This window comes from Theropithecus gelada, chromosome 7a (genome assembly GCF_003255815.1).
Source record: "Theropithecus gelada isolate Dixy chromosome 7a, Tgel_1.0, whole genome shotgun sequence".
NCBI classification, from domain to species: domain Eukaryota; kingdom Metazoa; phylum Chordata; class Mammalia; order Primates; family Cercopithecidae; genus Theropithecus; species Theropithecus gelada.
This window is the reverse complement of record NC_037674.1, coordinates 9052343-9071906: the sequence shown is the minus strand read 5'-3', so window position 1 is coordinate 9071906 and position 19564 is coordinate 9052343. Positions and strand designations below refer to the sequence as shown.

Below are 19564 nucleotides of genomic sequence, written 5' to 3'. Positions count from 1 at the left end.
AGGCTGGTCTTTAGATCTAGAGTGTTCTTGTAGGTGGCCAAATCTGAAGTCTCTGCCCTTCTACCTCCCTCCTTTCAGCTGGGTGGGCTATAGACAATCGGTCACGTAACCAAAGAGCCCAATTTTCTTTCTTCCTTCTACCCAGCACATTAGCAAGTCCAGTGCATCTGTGGCTACAGAGAGGGGAGAACTGAGCTAAGGGGCAATGCTTTCGCTTATGTTAAAAGAAGGTAGCGTAGGCCAGACACACTAGCTCATGCCTGTAATCCCAGAATTTTGGGAGGCCGAGGTGGGAAGATCACTTGAAGCTAGGAATTTGAGACCAGCCTGGGCAACACAGCCACTGTCTTTACCAAAAAAAAAAAAAAAAAAAAAAAAAAAAAAAAAAATTCAGCTGGGTGTGGTGGTGTGTGCTATAGTCCCAGCTACTAGGGATGCTGAGGCAGGAGGATCACTTGAGCTCAAGAGTTCGAGGTTGCAGTGAGCTACGATCACACCACTGCACTCCAGACTGGGCAACAGAGGGACACCGTGTCTTTAAAAAAAAAAAAAAAAAGAAAAGAAAACAAAAAGGAAGATTTATTAACAGAAAGTACTCCAGGAATAGCCAAAGTAATTCATGATCACCAAAAAACCTAAAAGATGCAGCATTTCCCTTCTTGTGCTACAACCTTTAAACATACCTTTGGTTGGGGCTACAGATTCTAATTTTATTTGTTCTGTCACATATTGCTAAGATTAGTTAACTCACTGCAATTTTCTAATGAAATGCTTTTAAAAAATTGGTGGTAGAAACATTTTATTTTCTTTCACTTTCTTCCTTTTTTTTTTCTTAAGAGACAGGGTTTCACTATGTTGCCCAGGCTCTTACTGAAGTCTTGGCCTCAAGTGATCCTCCCTCCTTAGCTTCCTAAAGTACTGGGATTACAGGTATGAGCCACCACACCGGCCCATGTTTTATTTTCTTAATAGGAATTTACAGATTCCTATACCTTCAAAATTGTTTCATCTCCCCACGCTTACATCATAAACTATCACCAGTAGTTAGCTTATAATCAGACAGTTGATTTTGTGTGTAGAACTTAAAAGACAGACACAGGCTTTTGTGGGGTAAGTGACTTTGGGGACACATCACAAGGGGACGGCACAGGGAGAGCTGGTGTCAGGCAGAATTCTGAACAAAGGCAAGCCCGGGCCATGGGAAGCTCTTGTCCCACTGAGAAGGTAACTGAAGCAATGACAAGTCAACCCAACATTAGACAGAGGAAAAGAAGACTTTCTGTCAGTCAGTCTGAGAATGAGAAGCAAGAGATAGAGTGAGAGGAGGAGAGGAGGGCAGGAGGGAAGGAAGAAATGGTGGAAAGAGGCAGAGGTGGAGAGAAGGGAGGGGAAGGGGGGAGAAAAGGGGAAGGCTGAAATGGGGGGGGGGAGAAAAGGGGAAGGCTGAAATGGGGGGGGAGGGGAGAGGAAGAGGATGAGTGTGTGTTCCCGTGTGCATGTTTATGAGAGAGAGACAGAGTATGCACACATGCCTGTGAGTACACAGCAGAAGTGCAAGAACAAAGGGAATAAAAACAAAAGGGAAGGCCGGGTGCGGTGGCTCACGCCTGTAATCCCAGCACTTTGGGAGGCCGAGGTGGGCAGATCATGAGGTCAGGAGATTGAGACCATCCTGGCTAACACGGTGAAACCCCGTCTCTACTAAAAATACAAAAAATTAGCCGGGCGAGGTGGCGGGCGCCTGTAGTCCCAGCTACTCAGGAGGCTGAGGCAGGAGAATGGCGTGAACCCGGGAGGCAAAGCTTGCAGTGAGCCGAGATGGCGCCACTGCACTCCAGCCTGGGCGACAGAGCGAGACTCCGTCTCAAAAAAAAAAAAAAGAGAAAAGTGGTAGGGGAGGGAATGAAAGAGGGAGAATGAGCAAGAAAATTCACTCACACATGTAAGTGTGAATGCCCTTGAAAAACTCAAAGATAGCTTCTAAAGTATTTCCTGTCCTTTTTCGATCCACTGAAATCACACTTCACAGAGTGGAGTGGCTCTGAACTATGAGGCACTCTAATATTTCCTGCATCACGACACTTTTTTTTATTTTATTGTTTATAACCTTGGTCAAGGAATTGGCATTTCTTGGGCTGAACACATTCTAACTTACCATTCCCTTCCGAGGAAGCTGCTGTCATTTTTCCAGAAACAAAAGAAGTTTCAAAACCAAACAAAAAACACCTGCTCAGCTTAGTTACATTTAGCTTAACATACATTCGCAAACTGGTGTTATATACACAAAATATACCATGAGCTCTCACAAGCAAAATCTGCTTTGACTGCCCCAGAAAAATAACGTTATCTTTGAACTGACCTTCGACACATCAAGCAGTAACAGCGAGGCTCACTGTATATTTTCTCCACTGCCTTTCCATTCACAATGGCATATGTGGTGTGTGTGGCACAGGGCATTCACATACACATAGCTCCACAAAGCCTGCCATATGCACTGAGGCTAACTTCATTTTTACAACACCAGAATTCAGTTAAGAGTGGAGATAAAAGCAAATACAGGTCACTGTTCAGATTAGGTAGTAGAGAGAACATCTAATTGCGGGAAGGCAGATGCAATAGGGAGTCAACTGATGAGGAAGAATATTCCTCCCCTAACCCCTCAGTATGTAGTTCGACATCCAAAAAATACCAGAAATGGCTATGAGTTACTGCTTATTGGAGGCATGGTATCTCTCTGTCTGAAATAATGTACTACATTTCTCAAATATTATTCTATCCTAGAGATACTGTTGAAACTGACTTTAAATCAGAACATCTTAGTAGAGCTGGGAGAAGTCAGGTAGTGAGCTCAACCCCATTCTGCAGATTGGAAAACTGGGACCCAGAGGAGTTAAGTGAATGATGCAAGGTGTAGCTCCAGCCAACAGCTGGGCCGGGGGAAGACTTAGCTTCCTTTCACGTTCTGGTGTATTTACCACTACACTGTGTCCAACTCAGGCAACAGGAACAACATGAACACTTGTTACCCTGAGGACCATGGCAAATAGTATTCAACATCTAGGGAGTGTCCTCTCTTCCATTCATTACATTGTAATTTTGACCCTATCCCATCTGGCTCAGAAATAATTGGCATATGATAACAATAGAAATGAAACAAAAGACTTTGCCTCTACAGACTAACCGGACCAGCAAGGAAGAGGCCCACCTTCTGAAAATGACCATCCTTTGTCAAGAAACAAACACCCCCTTTTCCTCATTCGGTGATGTGAATGAACAAAATGTCAGGTTAGTTTGTTAGTAGGTGGGTTTTGAAATGCCATTTTCTGTTACCTCATCTTTTTCCAAATGTAAACCCAAGGACCTTCAGCATTCATTCATTACCAGAGGTTTGAGATGTCTTTGCCATTTCTGCTCATCCAGGATCCAAGTCCTGGTATCAGAGTCATTTCCATTCCTTTAGGATCGTTCCCTGACAATCTGGTTCAGTCCTGAGCCATTGAATCTACCCCAATTTGAAGATCGGGCCAGGAGCTGTGGCTCATGCCTGTAATCCCAGCACTCTGAGAGGACAAGGCAGGTGGATCACTTGAGGTCAGGAGTTCGAGACCAGCCTGGCCAACATGGCGAAACTCCACATCTCTACTAAAAATACAAAAATTAGTCGGGTGTGGTGACATGTGCCTGTAGCTCCAACTATTTGGGAGGCTGAGGCAGGAGAATTGCTTGAACCTGGGAGGCGGAGGTCACAGAGAGCTGAGATCATGCCACTGCACTCCAGTTGGGCAACAGAGTGAGACTCCATCTCAAAAAATTAAAAAAAAAAAAAAAAAAAGATAGTATGGAATCTGTCTGGGATTTATTGACTTTCTGTAGGTAGGTGAGTCAAAGAAGAGGCTGTGATACCTGTAAGAAGACCTGCAGAGGCAACTTAAGATAAGCTAGCTCTCCCAGAAAGGTGGATGTGAAAAAACCCAACCTCATCTACATCATATGACAGTAGATGTGTTTACCAAAAGACAAATGCAAAATGAATTTTGGAAAATCAAATAAAACTAAAGTACAAAGGATCCCTATGCAGCAAAGATTCCTCATGAAGATGATTGCTCTATTTTGTGTGTACGTAATTTTGTCTGTCAAACTTTATCAAGTAATGCATACTAAAAGTGTATAGAGTATATTATAAACTCTAACAGTCAACTTCTGCATGTTGGAAGAAATGTGCCAACATAAATAAAGGCAACAGAAAGCTCAGAATGATTGCAACTGACCAGAGTTAGCTATGCTTGCTGGAGCTCCAGGTGCTAAAGTTTTCGTTTTCGGTGTCATACCAGCCCCTTGTCTGCAGCTTATATATGAGACCTCCATCCCAAATGGTTATTTGGAAAGATGCCCAAGGGCTTTGTTACAAACCCATGATTCTCATCTTTCCAGAGCTGACTTTTACTTCTGAGGGTCCCCATGCACACTCCACCTTGATGTTCCTCAAGGGCAGCACTGTACCAGCAATGAGAGAGATGCACATCTCAGGTATTACATGTCACTCATACTTGACATATAAAATCAACCCTCATTGAGGCACATTTCTCGGGGATACAGAGTCAAGGGTAAGAAACATCACATTTAAGTAGGCTTTGATTTTGAATGTACACTTGGAGTATGTCTGAGAAGTCTCTTAAATCAAAATAAAGAAGCCTCCGTGTGCAGAGCTGACGTAAGAGGAGCTGGGAGGCTAAGTTGTACCGCTTGTATTCCTGCTATGCTCTCTCTCTAGGTTACTCCTTCTTCAGACAGAGGTCTGATATGCCCTTTCTCAAACATTTCCTTAAGGAAATGGACAAATGTTTGGCTTTCTGAGTACAACTGTCATGAAAAAGAAACAGAAGGCATTAAGAGATAAACACAGCTGAAATACAACAGGTATTGAATATTACAGATAGGAGGAAAACAAGCATGATGTAAGAGTACGTGCTGTCACAATCTACAAAGCAAGGTAATTTTTTCCTAGCTATCAAAAGGTGGCTCTAGGCATGTGTATTTCTGTACCCTCACTACACAGGAAGTAGTTCTATTTTAAAACCACTAACAGCAGCTTTTGTTTTGGAGACCTCTCAAATGCCTTAGGCAAGTCGTGAAACTTAAGCTTTTTGACATACAAGCAGCTATTTATTCATAAAATGTGATGACCACGCTTATTTGAGAGCAGTTTCTTCTGGCTCGTTCTCAAAGAAACAGCAGCAGAGACTGTTGGTTATATAGTTTGACCTAAATGCAGTACAGTGTTAATACCCAGAAAATATGAAATAGATCCAAGTCATGGCTGAGGTTAAGGTTGAAGAGTTTTTGGAATTGATTTCTAAGGACTTACTTTTGACATCTTGCTTTTGCTGTCTCCAGTTAAAAATGCCAAATTATTAATTTCATTCTGAATCACAAAATTTTGCTCTTCCCTCTTGAAGTTCTAAGTGGGAAATAATTGAAAAAGCAAACATTACAAGAAAGTTCTGTAAACCAAAAATAAGATTCTAAGCTCCCCATGTAATTGAATAGACCCCTCCTCTCAGCCAAGGTGATTCCAAAGACACCTGATTCATCTGTGATGGGAAGAGGGGGTCAGGCATGTCTCACTATACCCTCTCCCTTTTAGATTTTAGGCATATGACCAGCATTAACATTAAAATAGAGATCTTAAGACTGACAGAATACTCTTGGTAGCAATAAGACACCAAATTCCAACCTGACTCTAGTATAGCATCACAAGACAGAGAGCAGGCCCTGAAGGAAATAAAAATATTTTACCCCAAAATATATTTATTTGACATATTTTGAAAACGCTCTGCATAGCTGTCTCTCCTGTGGGGAAAATTCACATTCTATAAAGAATACCCTTCCCTTTCCAGGTCTTTTCCTGATCTTCAAGAGATTAAATGAGAGTCTAGCACCTTGGAAATGTCTGAATATGAAACATTTGTCAGCTGTTGTCTCTATGGGTGGCCACGCAGGAGACTTCATCTACATAATAAGAATGTTGGTCTCCACAATCTTTTGTCTTAACTCAGATACTGTTTCTATTGATTCCAGGTTTTTAGATAATAACTCTTTCTGATTGACAACTGTCAATCAGAAAATCTTTGAATCCACCTATGACCCGGACGCCCACTACCTACTCCTGTTAAGATGTCTTGCCTTTCCGGGCTGAACCAAGGTATACTTTACATTTATTGATTTACACCTCTGTCAGTAACTTCTGTCCCGCTGAAGTGTATAAAGTCAAGCTGTAACCCAACCACCTTGGGCGCATGTTCTCAGGACCTCCTGAAGCAGGGTCATGGGTCATGGTCCTCACACATGGCTCAGAATACATCTCTTCGAATATTTTACAGCGTTTGACTTTTTATCATCAACAGTTTTCCAAGGTCTGCAGCTTTCACAGCCATTCTAAACCCAGGGCCCAAATGTGTTCTTACGTGAGATTTACACCACAGGATGAAGACTTCTGCCACCATGCGGAAGAGCTGGTCAGAATCAGCATCAGGGCTTTTCAGCCAGTTAGATCTGGGTCCAAAAGTAAAGGAATAGGCATTTGAAAATCAGTAGGGATTAAAGTATTCACACCCTAAAAATTATACCAACACTGGCGACAAGCATTTATCCAGATCATACCGCCTTCTCATATGAAAACAATAATCAGGGAGACTAAATAGCAATATATTCCTTAAACATTTAGATATAGGCACATAATGACAGTAGATTTCTTGAAGGATCTACGATAATTATTTCCATCTGCCAAAGGATTCAAGAATTACCTTAGCAAACTAATGTCAGATATCAACATTTCAAAATGGTCAAAAGTAGGTTATGTTTTTTCTTTAAACTGATTAGTAGATTAAGGTAAAGCTCTAAGTTTTGGGAGATACTTCCCTTAATATATAAGGCTAGCAAAGGTAGGCAAGTCTTGGTCGCTATGACATCTAACCTTGTCCTTGACATTTGTCATCGTCAAACCTCTGAAATTCTGAGCACTCTCAACAGTTCACGTCCCACCCCTTTTCCTTTAAAGCCCGTTTTATCAATGAAATTTTGTAAGATAGTATGTTTTTCACTGTGATTTGAAGTGTATAAGCAGAGATCAATTATCCTTATCTATGCCCTCTAAAATAGTTTGAAGATTCCCTATAAATAAGCATTATTCATAAAAAAAAAAAATAGACTAGTTAAGATATTTTGCAGTAGCACCAAGAAGGCTGAACTGCAGTTTCAGGAATTCAGTCGTTTCTATAAGCTGTCTTGCAGTGAAGTAGCTTACATATTCAAATTAAATTATACTTCCAAGGGCTGGGTAAGTTGCCATTTTCAAATGTCTACAGAGACATGAAACTAACTGAAACAAACACACAAAAAAAACCCCACTGTTCCTCTGCTCAGCACTTCTGACATCAAACGTGGGGTTTTTCTCACATAAAACAATTCTTCAACTCTTCAGACACTGACTGAATGACCTACACTTCAAATATGACACTAACTACCTGGAGTTAGTGCAGACCCCACAGGCTAAGGGCTCAGACCCACAAGCCTGCCCCTCACTTCATATGCCGGTCTCAAGTCCCAGGTTGTGACCTGTACTTCTGACCAATTGGCTACAACCAACCCCTTCACTGGGTTCAATAATTTGCTAGAGCAGCTCACAGAACTCAGGAAAATACTGGATTTACTATTACCAGTTTATTATAAAGGACACAACCAAGGAATAGCCGAATGAAAAAAATGTATAGGGCAAGGTATGGGGGAAGAGGCAGGGAGCTTTCATGCCTTCTCCAGACACACCACCTTCCCATTACCTTCGTGTGTTCAGCAACATGGACGTCTCCAAACCCCATAGCTTAGGGTTTTGTTCTGTGGTGGCTCCATTATCTAGGCATGATTGGTGAAACCACTGGCCACTGGTTATTAAACTCAATATGCAGCCCCTCTCCTCTCCCCAGAGGTTAGGGGAGGGTAAATGGTGGTGGGGCTCAAAGTCCCAACCCTCTAACTGCAGAGTTGGTACATCTGGCAGCCAGTCTCCATTCTCCAAAAGTCACCTCATTAGAATAAACTCAGGTATGGTCGAAAGGGGCTTATTATGAATAACAGAAGATGCTCCTTTCACCCCTTTCCCTCAGGAAATTCCATGAGTTTTAGGAGCTCTGTGCCAGGAAGCAGGGATGAAGAGCAAATACATATTTATTATATCGCAATATCAGAGTGACACAAGTTAAACTATTGTCTTTCTTAAGGTAAAAAAAATTTGCATCTCAAAATGGTCTGAAAAACCTGATGCCTCTTGCCCCATGTAGGGTAACAGCTACCAAAAGCCAGTTCCCTAAGCTCTAGGACAACAGACTGAATTGTGGGTAGCCTGTACCTCCTACCCATTCGTGAGGAGCACCAGGCTAAGAAATATAAAGACTCATGAGGCCAAGATCACTTTGGGATCCTTCTCTTATCTCCTGAATTCCTTACTGCCCTTGGTTCCAGTCTCAGGGACATTCTTATCTAATCTCTCTTGTTTTCAGATTCAAGCAGCCTCTCCTTTATATAGCTGGCATTGCTGGTTGTCTGCCCAATACTCATTCTCCTCTTCTTCCATAGTAACAAACCCCATTTTGTTCAGGGTGGCACTGTGCCCTGCTAAAGATCACATTACCCAGCTTCTCTTGAGCTACAGCTATGTAACTAAGTTCTGATCAATACGATGAATGCAGAAATTGTTGGATGGGCCTCCTGGAAATAAATCTCTAGGAAGGGATCAGATAGCTGAAGGTGCCTTTTGCCTTTCTCCTGTTGATTTCCTACTTCCTGTCTGGAATGAAAATATGATGGATGGAACTCTAATTGGCTTATTATATCATAAAGTAACTTCAAAGATGGAAGGCAATGTTGAGGATATAAAGACAAAGAAATGAGGCTGGGCATGGTGGCTCACACCTGTAATCCCAGCACTTTGAGAGGCTGAGGCGGGTGGATTACTTGAGGTCAGGAGTTCCAGACCAGCCCGGCCAATGTGGTGAAACCCTGTCTCTACTAAAAAAAAAAAAATACAAAAATTAGCTGGGCAAGGTGGTGGGCACCTGTAATCCCAGCTACTCAGGAGGCTGAGGCAGGAGAGTCGCTTGAGCCCGGGAGGCAGAGGTTGCAGCGAGCACCGAGATTGTGCCATTGCACTCCAGCCTGGGCCACAGAGCAAGACTCGGTCTCGAAAAATAAATAAATAAATACATAAAGACAAAGGAATGAGGCTTTCTAACGAGGAGCAATATTGGCCCTAGCTGAGCTATCTTTGGACTTCTTTTCTGTGTGAGATTAAATTTCTCATTTGTTTAAGCCACTATAGCCAATTCTCCATTATAAGCAGCCAAATGCAATTCAAACTTGAGGCTTGAAGTTGGCAATGCTTTCTGATTTCTTTCCTATTGATTTTTCAGGGTCAAATGTCAAATTTTATCAGAACTACCAGCTGTTCACTCCTTAGTGTTTTGGTTTAAATGAGCTTCATAGGTTTTCGAGACGCCTTCAGTGGGAAAAGGTGAGGGTCATATCCTATCTAGCCAAGGAAAAGCACAGCCACAGGGGCTGTGAGGAGCAAGAGCGTCAGGAACAAACTCTTGAGTAACTGTGGTTTCCTGGTGGGAGAAGGAAGAGGATTTTCATCTTCTTGCCTTCGTGTGAGAATGCAGTTTCAGCTGAACATATTTTTCTTTGGCCACCCCTCTTCTAAGAGGCAGATATTTGCTCTTTATCTCGACTGAGATTCTTTCTTCAAGTTCAGAGTGATAAGTGCAATGAAAAACATCTCATTAAAGGTTTTCCCTAGGCACACAAGTCAAGGAAGGTATTTGTGGGAGCACGGAAGATCCTGAACCAGCTTTTCATATTCACTCATACCCTCTCTGCCCCCAATTAATGCAACAAGGTGCTTCTCCTGCTTGATCCCAGTCTCCTATGGGATCCACCATCTCTGTCAATATTTAGTCGCTTTTCTTGTAGATACCTAGCTGATCTGTGGGTCTCTTTTAACATCCGCACTGCTTGCCAAAAGGCAATTGGAAAACTCAAGGCTGTAGGCAGAGAAGGCGGCTAGGTTTAGAGGTAACCATCAGAGAGTCTGCCATATCCCTCGAATAAGGTACATTGTCCTCATTAAGTAATTTCTCATCCCTCAGCTCCATCCAACCCTTCTGAATCTCCAGTGTCTATTATTCTACACTCTATGTCCATGTGGACACATTATTCAGCTCCCACTAAGTGAGAACATGTGGTATTTGATTTTGTTTCTGAGTTGCCTCATTTAAGATAATGGCCTCCAATCCATCCACATTACTACAAAAGACACGCTTTCATTCTTTTTAATCACTAAACAGTATTCCACTGTGTGCGTGTATGCGTATCCCACTTTTTTTTAAATGCAGGCATCCATTGATGGATGCTTGGGTTGATATCATCTCTCTGCTGTTGTGAATAGTGCTGCAATAAACATATGAGTGCAAATATCTACTCGATATAATGATTTCTTTTCCTTTGGGTAGATACCTAGCAGCGAGACTGCTGGATTGAACAGTAGTTCTATTTTTAGTTCTTTGAGAAATTTCCATACTATTTTCCAGAGAGGTTTTCATATTGGGTGATGGTTACACTAAAAGTCCAGACTTTGCCACTAAGCAATGTATCTATGTAACAAAACTATACTTGTACCCCTTAACTTTATAACAACCACCAAAGCAGCAGCAGCAGCAACCCAAGTGGATGAAATAACTGAGCACAGTCGCAGAAAAAAACAAGAAGCATAGGAACAGAATCCTGGATGGTGGCAGGAGTATGGAGACTTAGACTTTCATTTTCAAAAAGACAAATGGGGCCAGGCGCAGTGGCTCAGGCCTATAATCCCAGCACTTTGGGAGGCCGAGGCGGGTGGATCACCTGAGGTCAGGACTTCAAGACCAGCCTGACCAACATGGCAAAACCCCGTCTCTACTAAAAACACAAAATTAGCCAGGCGTAGTGACGCATGCCTGTAATCCCAGCTACTCGGGAGGCTGAGGCAGGAGAATCACTTGAACCCGGGAGGTGGAGGTTGCAGTGAGCCGAGATCGCGCCTGGGCGACAGAGCGAGACTTTGTCCCCGCCCCCAAAAAAACCAACCAAACAAAAACAAAACAAAACAAAAACAACGGACAAATGATCAGGGTTTGAAAGAAAATAAAGCCACGCTCCTGTGTTCACAGTCAGCATGGCTACTTTGGAGGTAAGAGCTTTTTTCAGCTTTGTTCCAAAGCCTCCCCCAGAGGCCCAAGCCTGAGGTAGCTGCTGCATGGGATTTACTCTAACTCCCTTCAACAATTTGAGAGAGAGGTTTTCACCAAAAATCTCACTATTTAAAGTTCAATGCTAAGTTCCAAATATTTCTGACTCCCAGGAAGGGGCCTAGGAAAATGATTGCCTTTTAGAGAGAGAGACTTGTTTAGGCCAGGTGCGGTGGCTCACTCCTGTAATCCCAGCACTTTGGGAGGCAGAGGCAGGCGGATCACCTGAGGTCAGGAGTTCAAGACCAGCCTGACCAACATGGTGAAACCCTGTCTCTACTAAAAATACAAAAAAATTAGCCAGGCATGGTGGTGTGTACCTATAGTCCCAGCTACTCAGAAGCCTGAAGCAGGAGAATCTCTTGAACCTGGGAGGCAGAGGTTACAGTGAGCCAAGATCATGCCACTGCACTCCAGCCTGGGCAATAGAGTGAGACTCTGTCTTAAAAAAAAAAAAAAAAGAGAGAGACTTAATACATCTTGACTTTTATCTCCTGGCATGAGGAAGCAAAGCACTTATGTGCCCCCCACTGAGTATACCACAACTGGTTCTTGCTTATTCTGGGTCAGCTTCAGGTTGGACACTGATCAACAGAAGCCGCTCTTCAGAAGAGTATTCCAGACACCAAAGAAACTCACACACTGCTGTGGCAGGGCAGAAAGGAGCACAAAGGTTTAATATGACAAGAAAAAGCAGGGAAGAGGAAAGCCCAAGATGGCTCTGTTACATATTTAAAGAGCTGCCACAAGAGGGATTAGAGGAATTTTGTGTGGTTCTGGAGAGTAAAATTAGAGCTGATAGGTAGGAGTTATCCTCTGAGCTCAAATGGTTTGAACCGTCTGAAACCAGAATGGGACTGCATGCATGGCAATGCTGTCCCTCTCGTCTTCTGCCCTCCACTTTTCCCAATAACCAGAGGCAGAAAGTCACGATAGGGAAAAGGAAGGGGTATTTCTCCATCCACTGGGAGGTAAGATGAGGTGACCTCTAACAACCCTGCCAAGGCCACAATTCCGTAATTCAAAGCCAGCTAATGTTTTGGATGAAGAGAGGACCTGAAGAAAGTAAAGGCACTCATGTTGGAAGGCTGTATTTCTCAGCATGGCTCATATGACCGTGATGCTCTGGGAAGAACAGATTGAAAAGTGGGGATGAATGAATTAATGATGATCTCAAAGACTCTCTGACATTGCCATTTTTAGCAACTGTCAAACACTGCATAAGTATAACATACTCTGTCTTGAGTCTTGATCATCAGTAGTGACAAATGCAATTAAAGAGCTATTCCAGGAGCAACTTTACTCTACTTTTATTTTTCACTTCAAATTCTGGCAATTTCCTTCTCTACACTGCTAACATTATTATGATGGGGAAATGACTAAAATGACCCTCAAAAAAGCAGGGTTTTTTTTTGTGTGAAAATGACTACAATTTCCCATAGATAGGTAAGGAAAGAAAAGATTTTATATATATATAGAGAGAGAGAGAAAGAGAGAGAGACAGAGAGAGAGAGTGTGTGTGTGTGTGTAAGGTGTTGTAAAGTGTTTCTATTGGAAGGCTAAATATAAGTAATCTTAATTAGGTTATTTTAAATAGTAAGTACAATTTGCCTCATAAAATAAATGAAAATAAATGCTAAAATGAGTATATCCAGGCCCATTTCTTGCCTGTAGCAGAATGGGTTACCACTCAAAAGTTACCAATGTTCCCCCAAATATTTCTGCATCCCTTCAATATCTATAATGGGTACCTTAAAATTAAACATTTTCAAATTTGTATTTTAGGGTTTTACATTTCAGAAGGGTATGGTATAACAAAAATATGTATTAGTCTTTGCCTCTGTTTCCTGGCACAGAGCTACTAGAACTTGTGGAATTTCCTGAGTAATAGGAGTTTCTTTTGTTATATATAACGAGCACCTTTGACCATGCCTGGGTTTATGCTCATGAAGTGACCCTCGAGTGGGGAAGAGCTAGGTAGCTTCAGGATGGCACTGGTTGCTAGAAACACCAAGCACGTGGTTAGAGGGTTGGAACTTTCAGCCTCACTCCCTACCTCTGGGGAGAGAGGAGGTGCTGAAGATTGAGTTCAATCTCAATCACCAATGGCCAATGATTTATCAATGAAACTTACATAAAAGCTCGTACGATGAGATGCAGGGAGCCTACAGGTTGGTAAACACATCGATGGGCTGGGAGGGTGGTGTGTGCCAGGGTGGACACAGAGGTTCTGCCCTCCCCTACGCCCATACATTTCCCTATGCGTCTCTTCCATTTGAACGTTCCTGAGTTGATTCTTTTCTAACAAGCCTGTAATTGTTAATGTGCTTTCCTGAGTTCTATAAGCTATTCCAGTGAATTATCAGATTTGAGTGAATTATCAAACCAGGTCATGAGAACCATGGGATTTGCAGTTCGTTGGGCAGAAGTGTAAGTAGCCTGGGCAACTCATTTGTGGCTGGTGTCTGAAATGGAACAGTCTTGCAGAACTGAGCCCTTAACCTGTGGGATCTGCACTAACTCTGCATAGTTACTGTCAGAATTAAATTGGATTGTTGGATACCCAATTGGTGCTGGAGAACTGGAGAATGGACTTGGACAACTGACACATATTTGGTTGCAGGGCAAAAAGCAACAAAACCCACAAATAGGGTAAGGATCATACCATAAGATACAATGAAAATGTCTGTGTTCACCCTATCAATAGCTTTATGATTTTGCAGACTTATATTCCCACAAGCCTTCACATTTCTCATATAATTGTTGTTTGTTTATTTTGACTCAGCTAAATTCTGTGCACCAAATGAACATTGGGGAGTGACTTACATTACAAATTTCTCTTATGACATGAATTAATTTTCCTAATGATGACATTAGACACTTTCAACCTTTGAAGTTCTGTAAAATAGGAGTGAAGATGGTGAGCTGGGATACGCAGCCTGTCCAGCACAGCATATGGCCACCACCCCAGGGGACTGACTAATGGGAGAGAAGGGAAGGTGCACAGAGTCAGTGTGAAGGGCTGAAGGCAAGGGATAGGGAGAGAATGAGGATTCTGGGTGACCCTCCTGAAGGACTCAGGTTGGGAGAAGAGGCTTTGAGAATAGGGAGCAGCAGGTTTGGATAAGTTCATTATATTGTGCTGTTTTCCACCTCTCCTCTCTAAATGGTGCTCAAATGTCAGAACAGAGACACGCACCATGAAGCGTCTCCATAAGTCTCCAGTTTTGAATTTCATCTCATACCAAGGTGGCCACTAATTCGAGCCATTCTCCTTCCTTTATCCATGCTTTTAGCACATATCTCACTAATATTCATCTCAGCATGTCACCGGTCTTCATTCTCAGTGACTTCAATCTATGTGTTTATGATTTTCCAGCTCCATGGCCTTTTCGTCTGTTGATTTCTTCTCTAAGGGTCTCGCCCTCCACCTACCTCAGTATGCAATCCCATGGTCATTACTAATAACTGTAACCTCCCCTAACCCCATAATCTTAAATCCATGCATTTCACTTCTCTGACCACCACCTTCCTCCTATCTAGTACCTACTCCCCAAAAATGCTTTGATCCTTTGTCTGTTCATGCACATTAGGCTTTCTACGTTCTGTCCTCCTCATCATCCGGCTTAAATTCCATGGTAAATCTTTATAATTACCCCCTTACATACACCCTTAACTCCCTAACCTGTTTTTGTCATACTCACTTTGCAAAACCTCACCTCTCATTAAATGCAACTTACTTCCTATTCTTGGTTGATATCTGACAGCTGAATTTGGCTGGAGAAAAAGACAACCTGCTAATGGGTCCTACTGTAAATTCATGACCAGAGATCTCTTAATGCTGCCTGGTAATCACCTTGCATTTCCCTGGTCCATCGACTCTTCCACTCTCCCTGGAAACCACCTCATACCTTCTCTTCACTCTTCAAACCTCTATGCACCTTTCCCCATCTTCATCCCCAACTGATGATCTTGCTTCCTACTTTACTGAGAAAATAAAAGCAATCAGAAAAGGACCCCAAAAGACCTCTCTCTCTGAATGTAGGGGGGTGTGTGTGTGTGTGTGTGTGCATCAGCACCCACAGTCTCTGCCCTCCTGTCTGTTGCTGTGGATGAACTTCCTAAGGCTGACCTTTTGCCTGCTCAAGGGCATTGCCTTAGAAATTGTCTCTCTCTTACATGATCATAGCCCCCGTCTCTACTGGATCCTTCCCATTGGTGAAGAAACAACCTGACGAGTTTCCTATGTTAACAGCTCCTCTCTTGACCACCCGTCTGCCTCTAGCTAGTGTCTCATTTCTCTGTTCTCTTTTAGAGTAAAACTTGAACAAGTTGCCTGCATTGCTGGATCCAAGTCCTTTTCTCTCATTTCTTTAACCCATCCCAAAGAGGCTTTTTATTTTCAATACTTTTCACAGACACTGCTCTTGTCAAAGTCACCAATAACTAATGAGCTGCTTCATATAATGCCCAGTCTCAGTTCTCATCTTATTTACCAGGAGCATTCGAAACAGTTGGTCATTCTTTCCTTCTGGAAGCTCTTTGTGAAGTTGGCACCCAGGATACAACATTCTGTTGGCTTTCCTACTGTCTTGTTGGTTTCTCCCTCTCAGTCTCATTTGCTCTTCTTCTTCTTCTGCCTGACCTCTTAGTACGGAGGAACTCTTCTGTCTCTTCCTCAATCCTTTACTTATCTCATCTAGTCTCACAGTCCTTAAATGTATCGATTACTCCAAAATGCGTATGTCTACACCAGACCTCTCCCCTGAACTCTGGATCTTATATGCAATTACCCATTCAACATTTTCACTTTTCTATTGAATAGGCAACTAAATTCAACATGTCTGAAAGTGATCTCCTGATCCTCCCCTCAACAACCTCACTCCAACCTTGGCCAAATCTGATGTATCCACAGTCTTCCTCAATTGCTGAAAAGGCCATTCTTCCATGTACTCAGTCAAAACTCCTGGAATCATTTTTGACTCTTCTCTTTTCTCTCATTCCCAATTTGGAAATTCCAAGGGCTCTACCGTCAAAACAGACCCAGAATCTGATAACGTCTGGCAACCTTCACTGCTACCATCCTGGCCTCAGTCACCATCAACTTAAAAAAAAAAGAAAAGAAAAGAAAAGAAAAAAAAGAGGGCCAGGTGTGGTGGCTCACGCCTGTAATCCCAACACTTTGGGGAAGCCGAGGGGGGCAGACTGCCTGAGCTCAGGAGTTCGAAACCACCCTGGGCAACATGGTAAAATCCCATTTCTACTAAAATACCAAAAAATTAGCCAGGCATGGTGGCACACACCTGTAATCCCAGCTACTCAGGAGGCTGAAGCGGGAGAATCACATGAGCCCAGGAGGTAGAGGTTACAGTGAGCCAAGATCATGCCACTGCATGCCAGCCTGGGTGACAGAGCAAGACTCCATCTCAAAAAAAAATATATTTTTTATATATATTTATATATATTATATATTATATATATATATATAAAATAAAACCTGGCAGAATGCATATAACATAAAATTTGCAATCAGTGATGTTTAGTACATTCACAATGCTGTGAAACTATGATCATTATCCAGTTCCAGGATGTTTTCATTACCCCAAAAGGAAACCCCAGTCCTTAAGAAAAAGCATAAAGCAGTCCCTCCCCATCATTCTCTCCCACCCCTGACACTGCTAATCCATTTTCATTTTCTATGGATCACATTCCACTCTTGCCTGGATCATAGAGAGCCTCCCACCGGTCTTCTTCCTTCCCTACCGCCTCCACCCCTTGCTACAGTGCTCAAAGAGTGAATCAGATCACATTACAGACTCCCTCAAAATCTCCAGGGGCTTGTTCTTTCACTCAGAGTAAAAGTCAGAGTCCTCACAGTGGCCTCGCAGGCCTGGACTCTCGGCCCCATGTTGCCCCTCTGACATCCTCTACTGCTCTTCCCCACCCCTCCCTCTGCTTCAGCTACACTGGCCTCCTTTTGTTCCCTTGAACATCCCAAACACATTCTTTTCTTGGGGCCTGCACCAGACGTTTCCTCTTCCTGCAACATCCTCGCCCCAGATCTTTCTGGTTCCAAACTTTACTGACTTCAGGTCTTTGCTCACGTGCGGATTTCTCAGTAACATCCTATGTAAAAACACAACTCCACCCCACCCTGACCCTCCTAGTTCCCCTTGCCCCACTCTATATAATTTACTTACATGGGTTGTTTATTGTTTATGCACCTCTCCCAGCCCCAGAAAGAAATCTCCCTAGGCCAGAGAGCTTGTCTGTTCTATTCACTCCTGTCACTTAAAGCCTAGAAGAGCGCTTAACACACAGTCAGGCAGTACTGGTTGAAGGAATACATGAGTGAACAGCAGAGGGGCAGAAGTGGGTCACTGCTACCTTTATTTGACCAACTTCCTCTGACCTGCGGTAGCCCATAAGGATGGAGGGGATGGCCATGGCACAGACCACACAGAATCGTTGCTCCAGGAAAGCACTGCCCAGAGCTCCTACAGCAGGAACCATTGGTGTTGAGAAGGAGAACGGTGGGGGCGGCTATCGTCTCCTTTATCTCGCTGTCAACAACCCAACACCATCTTTCCGTTTTATTCCGTTGCCTAAACTAGCCCCACAGAGGGGCAGACAGGCTCCTAGTGGTCTCCTCCGTACCTGTTGTTGTCCACGTAGCGGATCAGCATGGGGTAGAAGGCATAGAGATCTCGGCAGAGGACCGCGAATTCATCCAGGATGAGGAGCTCCGCCTCCTGGGTGTCCCCTTTGCCATCGGCTCTCAACTGCTCCTCCTCCTGCACGGTCTTGACAGCCTTTTTCTTCAGCTTCTCCAGAGTTGGGATGAAGTGGCTTCTCAGCAGGTCGGGCCTGGCTTTGCTGATGATGGGCTGTGCATACACTGGGTTTACAAAGAGCCTCCCCGTCATTTCACGTATTATGGCAATTGATGAAAATGAAAGACATGATTGAAAGGTGGGGCTGTGGAATCCCATCAACTCAGGATGGCACCTGCCCCTTGTTCGCTTCCTCAATCTTCCCCTTGATACTTCCCTCTCATAGAGCCACCTCAGGGGATGGGGGACCGAGGCCACTATGGGAGAAGGTCCATATTCCTGCTCTGCTCTTCCAGGCCATGGGGAGCTCCTGCCTCCCCCGAACCTCTCATGCACACGTGGCCTATGCCACACCCCTTAGCTCTTCATGAAAGACTATTTTGTATTATTTTATAGTCCATTCTTTTTGCTTTTGGCTCACTAGCAGATTGTAAACTTCCTGAAGGAAGCCTTTTACTAACAACAAGTACTGTGCTAAGAGCGCACACTCAATATATGCTTTCTGGTTATTTTACAGAACAATCTGTTGTTAAAAGCACATTAATCCTACTACCATCCTCAGCCCTCAAGACTTGAAACCTGCCAACCTACTGCCTGGAGACTCCTCTGGGCTCCGAGGGAGGGATATAAGTCTGGTATCAATTATAAATATATAAAAAGAGGCTGGGGTGGTCACTAGAAGTTGAAAAGCAGAAACAAGCAATCAGAGAAAGAGCAATATGCCATTCCATTGGTCTTTTTTTTTTTTTTAAAGATCAGAGTAATTAAGTAAAAATTAGTGACTGAGAGTTGTGAACCATTGACAATGTGCATTCACATGTGTATTTCAAAGTGTGTTTAGCTTAAGGCATTTCAGTTGGAAACAGCTTGCATTCCAGCCATTTTCTTCAAAATATCACTTTATATTTTACTTTTATAAAAAAGATACTTTTAGAAAGAGAAGGTCAATGGCACTCTCTGATGAGACACATTAACCAAGAAGTTGTGACTTCTTAGCCTTCTTCAATGAGCAACTCAGCTCTGGATATGTAATCAGAATGGCGACACCTTAGGTGGGTGATTTGGGGTTACTACTTAAAATTGACTTTGTTTAGTCACCAAGAAATAAGTAGCCTGTCTGAATGAAATCTAGATTCACCCTGTGGAATAACAGGCCAAACTTCAGTTTCCATCAGTGGCCCTCATGCTGTGACACTTTCCCTCTGTGTACCTCTAGGAAGGTAAGGGAGGAGATTTTTTGAAACCCTTCCTTCCCTTAATTCAGATTTACCAAGTGAAACTCATTGAAAAATTACCTTATAGTTAACAATATTTTAGGGCTACTGGGTAATAGAGGAACACCAACTCTATTCAAAAGTCCACAGAGGCTTATATTATCTAGCTGCCATTGGCACC

At 43.0% G+C, this 19564-nt stretch overlaps 1 protein-coding gene across 2 annotated transcripts in view; it reads right to left on the bottom strand.

The window, feature by feature from the left end:
- Positions 1-19564, bottom strand: part of RYR3 (ryanodine receptor 3) — a 584152-nt gene that overhangs the window by 60392 nt on the left and 504196 nt on the right. For both annotated transcript variants that reach the window (XM_025390215.1, XM_025390216.1), the window contains exons 67-69: positions 17994-18234; positions 6465-6552; positions 5366-5458 (exon numbers count right to left, since the gene is read on the bottom strand). In XM_025390215.1, coding sequence (XP_025246000.1) covers positions 5366-5458; positions 6465-6552; positions 17994-18234 — 422 coding nt within the window. The remainder of the gene's footprint in view (positions 1-5365; positions 5459-6464; positions 6553-17993; positions 18235-19564) is intronic.